At 39.1% G+C, this 15,203-nt stretch overlaps 1 protein-coding gene across 5 annotated transcripts in view; it reads right to left on the bottom strand.

The window, feature by feature from the left end:
- FAM227B (family with sequence similarity 227 member B) overlaps positions 1–15,203 on the bottom strand; it is a 61,158-nt gene that overhangs the window by 29,102 nt on the left and 16,853 nt on the right. For 2 of the 5 annotated variants that reach the window (XM_067555780.1, XM_067555779.1), the window contains exons 7-10: positions 12,836–12,934; positions 11,065–11,166; positions 8,276–8,402; positions 1,526–1,714 (exon numbers count right to left, since the gene is read on the bottom strand). In XM_067555780.1, coding sequence (XP_067411881.1) covers positions 1,533–1,714; positions 8,276–8,402; positions 11,065–11,166; positions 12,836–12,934 — 510 coding nt within the window. In that variant the 3' untranslated portion in view covers positions 1,526–1,532. Of the gene's footprint in view, positions 1–1,525; positions 1,715–7,150; positions 7,440–8,275; positions 8,403–11,064; positions 11,167–12,835; positions 12,935–15,203 lie in introns of those variants that run through there. The other 3 variants (XM_067555781.1, XM_067555783.1, XM_067555782.1) reach the window with 3 other exon arrangements.

The raw sequence follows: 15,203 nt of genomic DNA, 5'->3' as shown, positions 1-15,203 counted from the left end.
AAGAAACCAGACTTCTGTTGTGCAGATTCTGGCGTATCTATACATGCAGCTGCCCCCTCCCTGTTCTTCCCTGTAGTATGGTACCTTAGAAGTCAGGGAAGGGGGGCTTTATGGGACAGCATCAACTTCCCAGCAGATTTGTGATCTATTGGATCCCCATAGATGCCTGCCATGTTGAACAATGGCTCACAAATTTCTGCCCCTAGAAGATTTCCAATCTACCTGTTTAAACTGCACCCCAGTGAGCCCGCAGAAGGGTTTCTACAGGCTCCTAGGGAGAGGGCAGAACATGCATCAGGGACACTATATATTCCCCCCACTTCAGTGCCTCTCATCCCACTTGCACTATATTTTGCTCTACTCTAGCAACATAAGGGGAGGGCTACACTACACCCCATGTAATTATAAAATTTTAACGCAGAGTGCAATATGTGTTCTGTAAGCTACCAGTTTTGTTCCATGGGAGCAATATATATATATAAACAAATTTATAACTGCATCTGAAGGCAATAAATCATTTAAAAAGAACATTTTTAAACACCACTTGTAAAAGAATTTAAATATGAAAAGTAAATATATGAACCAACCTACACAAAAAGAACCAACTTACATTATATATTATGATAATTACTTGGTATTGAGTAAATCCACATTATCTGCATTTAAATAAATAACCAATAGTGGTCATCCGTGATAGTTAAATTCTGAATCTCTCTCCAAACATGAATAGCAGGAAAGCCAGGTAACAGAAAGGAAGAGGTGAGCAATTTGGGCACTGAAGACAAAGGGCAGAGAGAGTGGGTGACAGGAGTTGCTGAGATCAGGGAAGGGGTAGAAGGAGAAAGCTTAGCAGACGGAGAGGGTTGCTGGCACCAGAGGATGATGAGCTGGAAGCAGAGCCAGTCAGTGGGAAGGAGCACATAGGGATTTAAGGCAAAGGTGGTAGAGAGAGGATACTGGCTAACATGGATAAACAAAATATGGAATCAAGAGTGAAGAGAGTGATTCAGGAAGTGAGATGGAACAAGAGCGGTATGCTGGCATCAGGAGAATGGCCTTGAGGTAGGATGCTAAGCCGTGGGAAGGATAAAGAAAGGCATATTGGTATCAAAGGATGGAGTAGCGAAAGGGCTCACCAACCAGGAGCAAGGATGCTGACAGTAGGGGGAATGGTGGAAGTAAGAGCCAGGCTGCAAGAAGGAATAAGAAGAAAACTCATACCAGTGGATGAACTGGAGAAAGGGATCTCTGCACAAGAGATGAATTGCCATATGGGGCCCTCACATCAGCAGCTATTTTAAGTATTTGACATTCACATTCAATTTTTCTTTACAGATTTGTCTAAATGCAAATATCAGCAAAACAGCAAGATATATGTATGAGCCAATCCAAATCCAAGATTCGAAATGTTCCAAATTATTGTAATTTTTTCATTTGGATACTCTTGACAAAATAAAATGGAAGTGTGAATAATGATTTCTGATCACAATTATATTAGATTTCACAAAATACTGTGTATTTCATTCAAATAGTTATGTTGCAATCCATTTTGTGCATTTTAAGAAATACTCACAAGCTTCAGTGACTGCTTTTGATTTGACAGACTCCTTAACTGGTGTCTTAGTAATGGTATCTTTCTTGCTACTATTTACTGTGGGCTTCCTCAGGCAATCTAGATTCCATTTTTTCCAAGCAAATTTCTGAGGTTTTAGACCTGAAAAGTATAAGTTAACTTTAGAAAAAGACAGGAATATTTAGTATTATTCTTGAAAGCTATGCTATAGCTAACTTGTTATCCTTTCAAACGAAGTTAACACTTTTGATTCTTTTTCAGGTCCCTGATTTGCAAATCCTTATGCCTGTGCTTAACTTTAAGCTAGTAAGCAGTGCCACGCACTTCTATAGGAATACTCACAGGCTTAAAGCTAAGCACAGGCTTAAAGCTAAGCACACTGTTTGCAAGATCAGACTGTTTTGTGCAGATTTATTTTTATAGGGCTGCCAAATGATTAAAAAAACCAATCATGATTAATCATGAGATTAAAAATATAGTCACGATTAATCACATTTTTAATCACACTGTTAAACAATAGAATACCTTTTATTTAAACATTTTTGGATGCTTTCTACTTTTAAAATATATTGATTTCAATTATAACACAGAATACAAAGTGTACAGTGCTCACTTTATTATTTTTTAGCTTATCTTTTTTACAGTGCAAATATTTGTATTTCAATTCACCTCATACAAGTACTGTAGTGCAATCTTTTATTGTGCAAGTGCCATTTACAAATGTAGAATTATTTTTGTTTACATACTGCCCTCAAAAATAAAACAATGTAAGCTCTAAAGTTCTACAAGTCCACTCAGTCCTATTTCTTGATCAGTCAATCACTAAGACAAACAGGTTTCTTTACATTTATGGGAGATAATGCTACCCGCTTCTTATTTATAATGTCACCTGAAAATGACAACAGGTGTTCGCATGGCACTGTCGTAGCCAGCATTATAAAGTATTTACATGCCAGATATGCTAAACATTCATATGCCCCTTCATGCTTTGATCACCATTCCTGAGGACATGCTTTCATGCTGATGACAGGTTCTGACCGATAATGATTCAAAGCAGTATGGACCAACGCATATTCATTTTCATCATTTGAGTCAGATGCCACCAACAGAAGGTTGATTTTCTTTGTTGGTGGTTTGGGTTCTGTAGTTTCCGCACTGGAATGTTGCTCTTTTAAAATTTCTGACAGCATGTTCCACACCTTGTCCCTCTCAGATTTTGGAAGGTCACTTCAGATTCTTAAAACTTGGGTTAATTGCTGTAGATATCTTTAGAAATCTCATATTGGTACCATGATGGGGCACACCACTCACCACAGGACTGGTGCCTCCTGCTGATCATCTGGGGATTAGCTCCAGGCTGACACCCACATCCACGGTCTGTGCACAATCACTTGTTTTCCCAGTTCACCTGTAGCCCTTCTTGTAGCTGTCAGGAACCACAGCATCCTCTTCATGATTTGACCCTCCAGCCATGTCACTGTGTCCCCCTTCTGGGGCAGGAGAAGAGAGGATATCTCAGTTCTAGAGCGCAGCCACCTCCCCACTAACTGGGGATGGGATGTGGGGAGGCGGAGCCAGACCTGCCCACTACTCCAGGTCCCAGCTGAGGGACCCTGTAACTAGCAGCCTCCTGCTGCCTCTCACTAGTGCTGCTTCAAATTCCCTGGGCCACTTCCCTGTGGCCCCAGCATCTTCTTCACCCTCATCTCAGGGCCTTGAGCCTGCAAGTCCCCACAGGGGACTCTCTCTCTAGCACCCCTAGTCCCTCCTAGCAGCTGCCCTGTCTAGGTCCTACCCTTCTGCAGCCCTCCAGGAACCCAGTCTTCTCCCTTGAGGACTCCCTCTAACAACTGACCACTTCTGGCCCTGCAGTTCTTTTTTATATGGGCCTGCTGGGTCCTGACTGGCTGCTCCCCACAGCTTCTCTCAGATTGGCTGTTCCCTACACAGCCTCCCTAGGCTATTTTTAACTCTTTCTGTGCCAGTGTGGGACAGATGCTCCATCACAGATACCTTCTTTGAGTTTTGTCAGATCTGCAGTGAAAATGTTCTTAAACTGAACCACACATGCTGGGTCATCATCTGAGACTGCCATGACACAAAATATATGGCAGAATGTAGGAAAAACCACGGAGCGGGAGATATACAATTCAGCCACAAGGAGTTCAGTCACAAATTTAATGAACACATCATTTTTTAACAAGCATCATCAGCATGGAAGCATGTCCTCTGGAATGGTGGTCTAAGCCTGAAGGGGTATACGAATATTTAGCATATCTGGCACATAAACATCTTGCAGTGCTGGCTACAACAGTGCCATTCAAATGCCAGTTTTTCACTTTCAGGTGACATTGTAAATAAGAAAGGGGCAGCATTATCTCCCATAAATGTAAAGAAACTTGTTTGTCTTAGCAATTGGCTGAACAAGGACTGTAGGCTCTAAAGTTTTATATGGTTTTGTTTTTGAGTGCAGTGATGTAAAAAACTACATTTGTAAATTGCACTTTCACAATAAAGATTGCACTACAGTACTTGTATGAGGTGAATTGAAAAATACTATTTCTTTTGTTTATTTTTATATTTAAAATATTTGTAATAAAATATTAATATAAAGTGAGCACTTTGTAGTTTGTGTTGTAACTGAAATCAATACATTTGAAAATGTAGAAAAACATTCAAAAATATTTATAATAAATTTAAATTGGTATCCTACTATTAACAGTGTGATTAACTGTGATTAATCATGACTATATTTTTAATCTAGTTAATTTGTTTTGCATTAATCACTTGAGTTAACTATGATTAATTGACAGCCCAAATTTTTAGATAATTAATGGAGATTCTTAATTTATGTCAGCATTTGGAATAACAATATTTTCTTAATTACTATATTATGCAACATGTTTAGAGGGTTTTGCCAAAGTATTCTCATCTTTAGCAGTTGTGCTCTAATGGCACAACTCATGCTCATGCATTTTACCATCTGGAGTGGAATTAGGAATGGTGGTGGTAGTTTTTCATCACTAATTTTGAAATGCACACTTTTTATTGATCTTTAAAATTCATGTATTTGGTGACACATGGCTAATAAAAACAAAGTTTGTTGGGGCTCATAGTAGGCTCTCACTCGCTGAGTAGTGGTATTTCTTTCTTTCCAGGCTTGGACCTGGAATGTCTGTTTTACTATCCAATATTTTATTTTCATTTCATTATTTTAATTTACTATTTTTGTTAACTTCCTTTTCTGCTTTATTTTGTGTGTGGATATCTTAATTTACATTTCATGAGAGGAGAAATATCTTTATTTTGTAGTTGTTCCAATTCTGGTAATTCAACATTCTTTCATTGTAAATGTTTTGTATTTTGTTAAGGCTGCAAGTTATCCTGGCAGTGGTGTATAATTTGCTTTATTCAGTGGCTTTCTATTTCCTTTCCAGTAGAATTTTTTACTGCCTCTAACCCAGAAGTTTTACTGCTTCCAGAGATATATGGAATCCATGCCATAGCTATGGTCTTCTAGTTATCTTTTGATATTTGGGATGACTGAATTCTTGATAATTCTACCCACTATCTATTTACAGTAGTTAAATATTACAGGCTTGATCCTTGAGTTTAACCAGCTCCTCCCAGGGCAAAACCCAACTGCGAGTCATGGTGCACATTTATCCCTCTGCAGGTTAACATGTATGCTGCTGTTAGTAGCAAGCTCTTGTTGGAAATAAACTTTGTTCTTGTTCTTTGTTCTTGTCCAGAGATACAATCAAAATATGATCCACAGCACATTATTCTGACACATTATTCTGAGGAGTTCTGCCTTGGTAAGGCAGGATAGGCAGAGAAAAGTGGTAGACTGTGAGAGTGCATAGACCTCCTCAAATGAGATTTTTAATTAAATTCTTTTCTCTAAGTGATTTTCCCTTTGTCTCCTGATAAGATCAAAGTAATTTTTGCCTGAAAAAACAAAGCTTTTCAATAAATAGGGGGAATAATTTGGAAAAAAACATTTTTGGCATTTTACAGGTAGATGAAAATATATTTCTACTGTTTACCAGCAGCGCACTGTTTATCACACAGTACCAATCCACAGGTCAGTGGATTGATCATCAGCTGGCAAGAGCAAATGGGACAAATGTCCAGTTTTGCCAAAAAAATTTGGTGTGCCCCCCTGGGGGGGGAGGGGGCTGGAGGGACATTTGGAGGGATATCTCCACATACCCCTGAAAGCAGCCTAATGTGTCTCCTGCCCCTCCAATCAGGGAACGATAAGGTGTCACATGCTCACTCTGCAGCCCAATCAATCTCTTCTTTGCTTTTCCGGGAGATGACAGGACCGGCTGGGCCATGGAGCCATGACTCATGGATGCTGGGCCCTCCTGGGCAACGTGGCTGGTAAGTGCTCAACCGGGTCTCACAGCATCCGCTTGTCCCAGCGCATTGAGCCTGGCATGGCCTTGCCCCGAGCTCCCCATCCCGGCATTGTGCCCCCTGCCCCTGAGCGGTCTCTGGAATGCCCACTCCGGCCTCGTGTTCTGCCCATCCCATCCATCCTTCAGGGCCAGTCCCTGGAGCCCTCTCCAGCCCCACCTCCCTTACCCAATCCAGCCTCTTTCCCTCCCTGTCCACCTCCAGTCACCCGCTTCTGCCACATCCCGGCCTCCCACCACTCCCCAGGGCTCACACAGAAGCTGCTCCATACGTATTATTTGTTGCTCTTCTGCACCTATTCCATTTCTAATATATATATTTTTGAGATGGGGTGACTAGGACTGCACAGTATTCAAGGCATGGGCATACCATGGCTTTATGGAGTAGCATTTTGATATTTCTGTCTTATTATCTATCCCTTTTATAATGGTTCCTAACATTCTGCTAGGATTTTTGACTGCCGCTGCACATTGAGCAGATGTTTTCAGAAAACTATCCATAATGACTCCAAGATTTTTCTGGAGAGGTAACAGCTAATTTAGAAACAATCATTTTGTATGTATAGTTGGGATTATTTTTTCCAATGTGCATTACTTTGCACTTATCAACATTGAATTTTATCTTCATTTTGTGACCCAGTTATCCAGTTTTTGAGATCCCTTTGTAACTCTTCTCCATCAGCTTTGGACCTAATTATTCTGAGTAATATAATATCATCTGCAAACTTTGCCACCTCACTGTTTACCTGCTTTTCCAAATCATTTATGAATATGTTGAACAACACACGTCTCAGAACAGATGCTTGGGAGAACCCGCTATTTCCCTCTGTCCATTGTGAAAGTTGACCATTCATTCCTACCTTTCGTTTCCTATATTTAAATCAGTACTAATCCATAAGAGGATGTTCCCTCCTATTCATGACTGCTTACTTTGCTTAAGAGCCTTTGGTGAGGGAGCTTGTCAAAGGCTTTCTTTGGAAAATCCAGCTACACTCTATCAATTGTCTCACCCTTGGCTACCTGCTTGTTGACACCCTCAAAGAATTCTAATAAATTGACAAAGCATGATTTTCTTGAGAAAAAATCTCTCTTCCCCATGTTCATCTATGTCTGGATGTTGACTAAAAACAAATAGAATCTACAGTTTATTAATATAACTTCGTAAATGCAGACATTTACTAATAACATTTTCAAATCAAATTGCTGCTGTCAAAAATGATCTATCAGAACATACACAGCTGGGTCTCTATAATCTTTATAGAAATTGACAAAAAGTGTTCTTAGAAGAGTGAATGAACTTGATTCAGAGAGATAATTCATATTGTCTGTCTCTGCCTACTTTATTTTCCAATAATCACACAATTTCTTTTTCAGTCATGGCCTGAAGATTTTGCATTCTTGTTGCATTGCTGTGCTCATCACAGATTCTTCCTGAATATTCCCTTCACAAGGATCACAGAGAAAGAGTCAGCATGGTGCACTGCACAGACAACATCTCACCCATAAGGAGACACTGATACACATGACTGGAGATCATTATACACTTATGGGCTAATTCTGCAAAAGTTAAATATTTTTACAAGTATATAAACAATAACAGCTCCCAGGACGTCTGCAATGAGGCATAGGTTACGGATTTGATGGTGGCTCATAAGGTCATATGTGTTAAGTTAAATGTGTTAAGTGCTAGCATTATGCAAGAAACTTCAATTCTAAAGCGGGATATCCACTCACAAAAACTCAAAGTCTATAATGCTGAGTCATCTTAAACATTAAGTAACATTCAAATTTAAAATGAATAATAAATGAATTTACAATTTCAGTAATGAATACAACTAAAGGCTCTAGACAAGCTTTCACAAATCCAAGTAACTAAGGTGCAACGGGAAAGGTATTGAGTTACATGCAGCTGCATAATAATTGACCTAAAATTTATTCTCAGTCATGTCTAGATTTATTATTTCCTTAAATAAGTGAGAACATTTGTTCCACACAGATGATTGTTAATCAGCTTAAATTATCTCCATTTGTTTTGCAGTCTACCACCAATCGTTTTCAATTCTCTAACCCAGGGTTGGAATTTGACATATTAAAGCTTCAGACTCAGAAGGGCATCTTTGACAATAGTTTTTCTAGTAATGGATTATTATTATTAAATACCACTAGCGGGGGTAAAAGTAATAAATTTTGAATAAGGGAAAGATATATTGAAATACTGAAATCTGCAAGTCCGAGTATAATCCATTTCAATAAATATATTTAAATTAACTAACAGTACCTGATATCCATTGAAAAATTAAATCCACTAGTCCATCTTTAAACTCATCATCAAAACATTTACAGGATTCTGGAAATGCTTTGCAGAAAGCAACATAGATGACTTGTGATAAACAATCAGGATACACCTGCCAAAATAAGAATTAAACTGAATATAATAATTATACGCTTATAATAAATTATAATAAAAGAGCTTTAGAACAAAATTTAATGTAGTTATAATTCTGTTTACATTAATAAATTAAAGCACAATGCTTTATTGAACCAATGGATTCAAAAATAATTTAAGCCTTTATTATTTGTATGAAATATTAAACATCTGTGTCAAATATAATAGCAGGTGTAGTGTAGTCAACACATTGCTAAATAAGGGTACAAGTCAAGGTTACCATCTAGAACAAGAATTGTAAAGTGCTGATTCCAACAAACGTTTATAATCTTCTGAATGAGTCATTATGGGCTCAAATGAAGCATGGAAGAGTGAAGTGGGAATAAAAAAATTGCTTAAGGTTTAAGTAATCACTATATGTAATGAAAAGTAAGCATTTTGGAAAAACTTGCCATGTTTATTTTAGGATTAAATTTCATTGGTCACATATTGTTTGAGTCAGGTATTAATTTCAGATTGCTGAAATGTTGTTCTAACATTAGAAATTGTCACTCTCCTCTCTCTTTCTCTCTCACCCGCACACAGCTCTGTTTTCTCTACCTAGAATATATAGGTTCAGATATATGTATACTAACTTTTGCACTATGTCAGCATTTTTTTATAAAGCTTAAAAAAGTCTATTGAGATAACATTTTTATAAAAAAATACAATGCAAACATTTCATTTTAACAATTTAAATGTATGAGTTTATTTTAAATTTCATATCAGTCATATGCAGATTGAATAAAAACACAACTGCTTCCACATATCAGTCTGAAATTTAAATTTTGAATTCTGGTCCAAGTAATGTCATAATATATGTTGCATACTAAACACTTACACTATAACAATATATGTGTAACTATCTCTACTTCTAAGTCCTCCACGTGGGTGGGAGGCAAGATGACCCCATCCAGAACAAAACCTCTTGGACTTGCACTTGGCCTTCTTAGGCCTGATGACTATTTTCTCCTGGTTGATTGTACCACTATATGGCTACAGGCTCCCAAATAGAGACACCATTAGGAAAAGTCTAGCTAGGGTAAATTGTTTATAAAATATACAGAATAAATTGTAAGGAACTAGCCTAGCAATAGCTTAAATGCAGCCCCAAACTGGAGTGAGTTCCAAATGCCACAGCCTCTCAGAGTCAGAACTATTGGCAGGAAAATCAAGGATACATCCTAGTTTATTGGATGTTCTTTCGTTCACCATCACAGTATCTGAGAACCTCACAAATTAATGAAATAATCCATATAACTCCTATATGAGGAGGAGAATATGAGTATATAGTGTGTCATCTGAGGATCTCAAAATCTTAACTAATATTAGTAAATTGACAGTTTAGTTTTAATTGCCCCACTAATCCTAAGGAAGGGTGCAACCTCTCTTGTAAGGTCCAGTAGATGACCTTTAGCTCAAGAAGAAATTGATAGTTATGTGCTCAGCATTAATTTACATGTGATTTAGTAGAAATTTGTATTGTGCTTTTTGGTAGGATTTACGCAAGGTAAAATTTTTGTAAACACCTGAAGGCTAGATTCACAAAGGGGACTTAGGCATTGCAACCCAGAGCCTAATTCCTACGCTCCATGGGTCCCCATACAATACATAGGGAGAGTTGGGCACCTAAGAAAGGCACTTTCAGAGACCAGCAAGCTGAGTGGAGGACTAAGCTAGCCAGTAGTGAAATGAAGAGGAAAGGACAGGAAGAGGATAGAGTTTAGGCATCTAAGCAGCTGACCTCACACACCTTGCTGACAGGACAGAGAGAGGTGCCTCTGTTTGCTCAGGATCTCAGCCATGGAAACTCTCTCCTGTAGTTAGGCATCTATGCCAGATCAGCTGTTTAGGTAGCCATGCCCTAGCTACCAAAATGCTGTCTTTCTCCTGCTCATTCTAGACACCTCTCTCATGCTGGTTCTATATGTTCCTGTGCCTTTGCTATCTTTTGTGCAGGTACTGTATTGTGTCCCATCCCCACACACACTGCCCCCCATCTATAAGTAGCCTGCATCCAGACTTCCTGCAGGAGGGTCTGACAGGTAACAAGCGTGCTGAGAGCATGCCTACAGGATAAAGCTCTGCAGTTGAGCTAGGCATTCTCTCACCTACTTGAAAAATCCCACTTCAGGGCTTTGGCTTCAGCTACTGCTCTAAAGCTTGTTAGCTGTTGAGTGACAGCAGCGCTTAGATTGCTTTGAAAATGCTTACCAGGGGAAATGTAGGTGCTGAAGGTATCGAAGCAGGCAGGCGGCAAGGGGGATTAGGTGGCACGTGAGCTGTAGCTTGAAAATGTCAGCAGTGCCGACATGGTGAATTTAGGCACATATCTACCTGTTTAGATGCCTAAATCCATTTAAAAGTCTGATCCTTTGACCTCTGATGCTTTTGAAAATTTTCCCTATGCAGCTGCTGCTCCCTAACTTTTACCTCCTTTTGTTCAGCCAGGAATCCCCTACACAGCTCTCCCAAAACATGTATTGTTTAAGCAAGGGAATATTTGTGGCTATGTGACTGGGGGAGCTTTCCCCTCTTACACACCATTTTTCCAAACCATGTAGAAGAGGGAAGAAGAGCCTTAAAAACTTCCCAAACTCTCATAACTAATCACTGCAACTCATATGTCACTGGACCATTACCTGAAAAAAAGCATCTTTAGTATCACTGGGGACACATAGGAAAAGTGACACGAAACTGTCTGCAATTCTGTCGAACAAGTGATCTTGATCTTCTTGATTAGGCTTAAAAGGAAAAATCAACATAAAATCAGAAATAGTTATGAATTAACATGATGACGTTCGCAACCCTGACTCAGTAGGTTACTTATGCATGTGTAACCCATGCCTGTTTGGTGTGGTGCTTTGTTTCCCCTCTAGTGGCACCTAGCCCATCTAGAGATTGATGAGTCGGCTACTGCCTTAGCTAAGGATCATATGCCTTTTAGCTCATGTAGTAGAGGCTCATACACTAAGTCAGAGTGCCAAGTTCAAATCTGCCCACTGGGGTCTGTTGGCATTACAAGCGGGGGCTAACCCGGGATATCAACTGGGAAGTCACTAAAGGTTGGGACGTGCTTCCTCAATTAGGGAAAGTATTTAACCCAGCGGTGAACAAACTGAGCCTCGCGGGTTGCATATGGCCCATCTGAGCTTTTCATCAGGCCCTCCAGCTCAACCAGTAATCCGCGAGCTCCATTCAGGTAGTCCACGGAAAGGTTGCGGAACAAGCTGTGCGGCGCAGCGGCAGCTGCTCCCCCTCTCAGTCCCACATCTTCCCCCGCCCCTCTCCCACCATGTGGGCCCAGCAGTGCCCTGGCCAGAGTGCGGCAGCCACTCCCCCTCCTGGCTGTGCCCCTTCCCCCCACCCTTCTCCCACCACGTGGACCCAGAGGCGCCTTAACTGGAGCCACTCCCGGAGCATTAATGGCCCACCATACAATTTCTATACCCTGATGTGGCCCTCAGGCCAAAAAGTTTGCCCATCCCTGACTTAACCCATGTCTGCTTAGCATAGCACTTTGTCCCCCTCTAGTGGCAGCTAGCCCAGCTAGAGATTGATGAGTCTGCTACTGCCTTTGCTAAGGGCCATGGGCTGTAGAGGCCCATATACTAAAATCAGAGATGCCAGGTTTAATCCCACCCTCCGACTACCAGCGGCTGTCGGTATTATACATGCAAGTAATCCCATTAAAGATAATGTGATGGCTCACATGTTTAAAGTTAGACATGTGCTTAAATACCTTGTTGAACTGGGGCCTTAGCAATTTCTTGTAGCATTTATCTGCCCATATGAGGAACAACACTATAATCCATGTTCCTGAAGTAATTTTACATTTTACTGTATTAGTCCCTCCCTTAAATTAACAGTTTTCTAAATTTATTGCAAAAGCTCCTGATTTGGCACAGCACTTAAACACATACTTAATTTGAAGCATTTGTTAAGTCCATCCCTATTATGCACCACCTTAAATGTTGGACTGAACTTCTGTATAGAGTTAAAGCTATAGGTCACAAGCACTGTACTGTAGAGGATGAATATTTTGCCTTCTTTCCTCACTTATGCACATATTGATATTTTCAGGTAACAAAAGTGGTGACATTTTTGCTTTATGTTCTTAAATATAAGTATTTCAAAACAAAATCTTGCATAAATCTTAGCATCATTAAACAAAGTAAGCATAGCTAAACTAAACAGTCAATTCGGGTTAAATTTTTATTTTAAATATTCAGTGATATAAACCTACTATCTCAAATGGCTCTTTGCAAAATTTATGCCCTCTAAGATCAGGTTAAAGTTAGATGTGTCATTCTGGGCCTACTTCTGCTCCTGTTGATTTTGTAAACAAGAAATCTGCATTTTGTATATTTGATTAGAAGAGATGCAAGAATAACTTTTTTTATTTGTTTATACCTTAAACTTTTGAAGAAACCACCACCAAAAAGAATCCTGTAAAACAGCAATAGATGCTTCTGAGAGAAACAACTTTTTCCAAACTTTAAAAACTTCTCCCTGTTGAAACAAACTTTTTGTTTAATTTATTTATCCGGATTGTAGAGATGCAAAAAGTTAACAGTGCAAGTGGTGCACTTCATAACAAAAGCCAGCAGATAGCAGAAACATTTCTTAGCTTCAGCAAAGACTTGGAAAAACCTCTTGAGGAAAATGGTTAGCTTTAAATTAAAGAGAAGCAATTTCTTTCAAAACTCCACTGTGTTGGGTACAACATGGGCTATTTAAGTGGATACACCAAGAGCTGGATTTTCTTAAGTGCCAAGCATCTGCATCTTGCATTGGCTTTGACTGGAGTCAGAGATGTTCAGCATATCTGAAACTCAGAACCTAAGTGTCTCAAATTTGGCACTCAAAAACTGAGGTACACAAAATTTGTGAGGTCTTAGGTAGTGTTCTTTACATTTAAATCCTAAAAATGAGTTAAACACAATAGCCATTTAAAAACAATACCTCAGAGTAAGAGAGTACAGTTAGCCAAATCAATAAAGCAGATTCCCCGCTGCATCAGGTAAAAAGCATAAATTATGAACTGTGCCTCGTCCCTGTGCAGAAGTATTAGTGAGATTTAGGACTGTCCTGGATAGTAGCTTAAGAGGCCAAGGCACAAACTAATCACAAAATATTACAATGAATGCCATAAAAAGACTTTTAAACTCACACAGAGGTAATTTTTCAACATGCTTACATTGAGTGCAATTGCAGTCTTCTAAAATGATTTTTTTCAAATGAAGCTGTTAAAGAGGTGTTGCGTATTACATTACACAAATTGTATTTCTCAAATTATATTTTTGAAGTAGTTGTTAAATCTGTTACTATTTGATAACAGAGGGATTGTAAACATGTAATTCATGTACTGCATTTTTCTGGAATTCATGACTTTTGACTGAGTGTCAGGTTTATTTACTATTGCAGCTATTAATTTCCTGTCATTTGCTGAAAGCAAAGTAGTGTCATTATGATAAAAAAAGACTTTTGGGCATTGGGGTAGGAACTAAAGTTATGGCTTTTGAGCTACCCAAGTCATTTTTTGGTCTATATAGCAGGCCTCTGACAGCATTTTGTGCCAAATCTATGCATGCATAAGTATTTTTTTTTAAAGTAAAAAATGTGTATATTTTAAACATCTTGTTTAAGGCTGGTAGGGAAATCTTAAATTTTAGAAATAATGTTCAATCCCTCAAGATATACAACACCATAATTTCTTTTTGTAAAAGTTACTGCCAGCTGTTCAGAGAATGACTGTTGACCTAAAGCTCTGCAACCCCAATTACAGTTTATGGTAGATTTAGGTTAGATAACAGGGGAAAACAGCTAACTGTAAGGATAGTTAAGTACTGGAAAAGATTATCAAGGGAGGTTGTATAGTTCTTGTAACTGGAGGTTATAAGGAACATATTAGACTAGGATGACCAAATGTCCCGATTTTATACAGTCCCGATATTCGGGGGGTTTTCTTAAATAGGTGCCTATTATCCCCCATCCCGTCTCGATTTTTCACACTTGGTATCTGGTCACCCTAAGACAAACATCTATCAGTGATGGCCTAGGTATTCTTAAACACTTAAGCCTTTGTCTCATCTGTTAATATCTCTCCTTCCCTGTTAAGTAATGGACTTACACTTTCCTTCATCTTACTTCTAAGGCATTTATAGATGCCTTTTATATCCCTTGCTATTTGTAACTCATTTTGTGCCTCTCCAATTTTGTCCCTACATGCTTGTGCTCTTCTTTTGTATTTATCCTTAGCAATTTTTCTTTGTTTCCACTTTTTGTAAGATTCCGTTTTGATTTTCAGGTAATTAAAGAGCTCTGCATACAGTTATATTTGTTTCTTCCTATCTTTCCTCTGCACTGGGATAGTTTGCATTGGCTCTTTGAGAAACTGCCAGCTGTCCTGAACTTTTCTCTTAGATTTTGTTCCCTTGGACCATATCTACTAATTCTCTAAGTTTGTTGACCCTTTCCCAAACGAAAGAGACACCTGGAGAGCCTGCTGGTAAGTGGCACTGAAGCCTCACATGAAGGACAGATTTTGACCCCTGGGAATTTTGTTTCTTCCAGATTGTTGGAACTCCTCTTGGGGGGAGGCGGAGGGGTGGTAAGAGACTAGCCTATGAACTAAATATCTCAAGAAAAATTTTTGATGCCAACTGGCAAAAAGACTAGCTAACTAATTAACAATAATAACTAACACTAATGCTAGCACAGAGAAGCAGATGGACACTGGAGGGGCTCCTTCTTGTTGCCACAGGAGGTAGGAAGGAGG

The sequence above is a fragment of the Emydura macquarii genome, unplaced genomic scaffold (assembly GCF_026122565.2).
Source record: "Emydura macquarii macquarii isolate MOO-44397 ecotype Brisbane River unplaced genomic scaffold, CSIRO-AGI_Emac_v2 contig_1644, whole genome shotgun sequence".
NCBI lineage: Eukaryota > Metazoa > Chordata > Testudines > Chelidae > Emydura > Emydura macquarii.
Note: the sequence above shows the minus strand (reverse complement) of the source record. Positions and strands in the feature narration are given on the sequence as shown.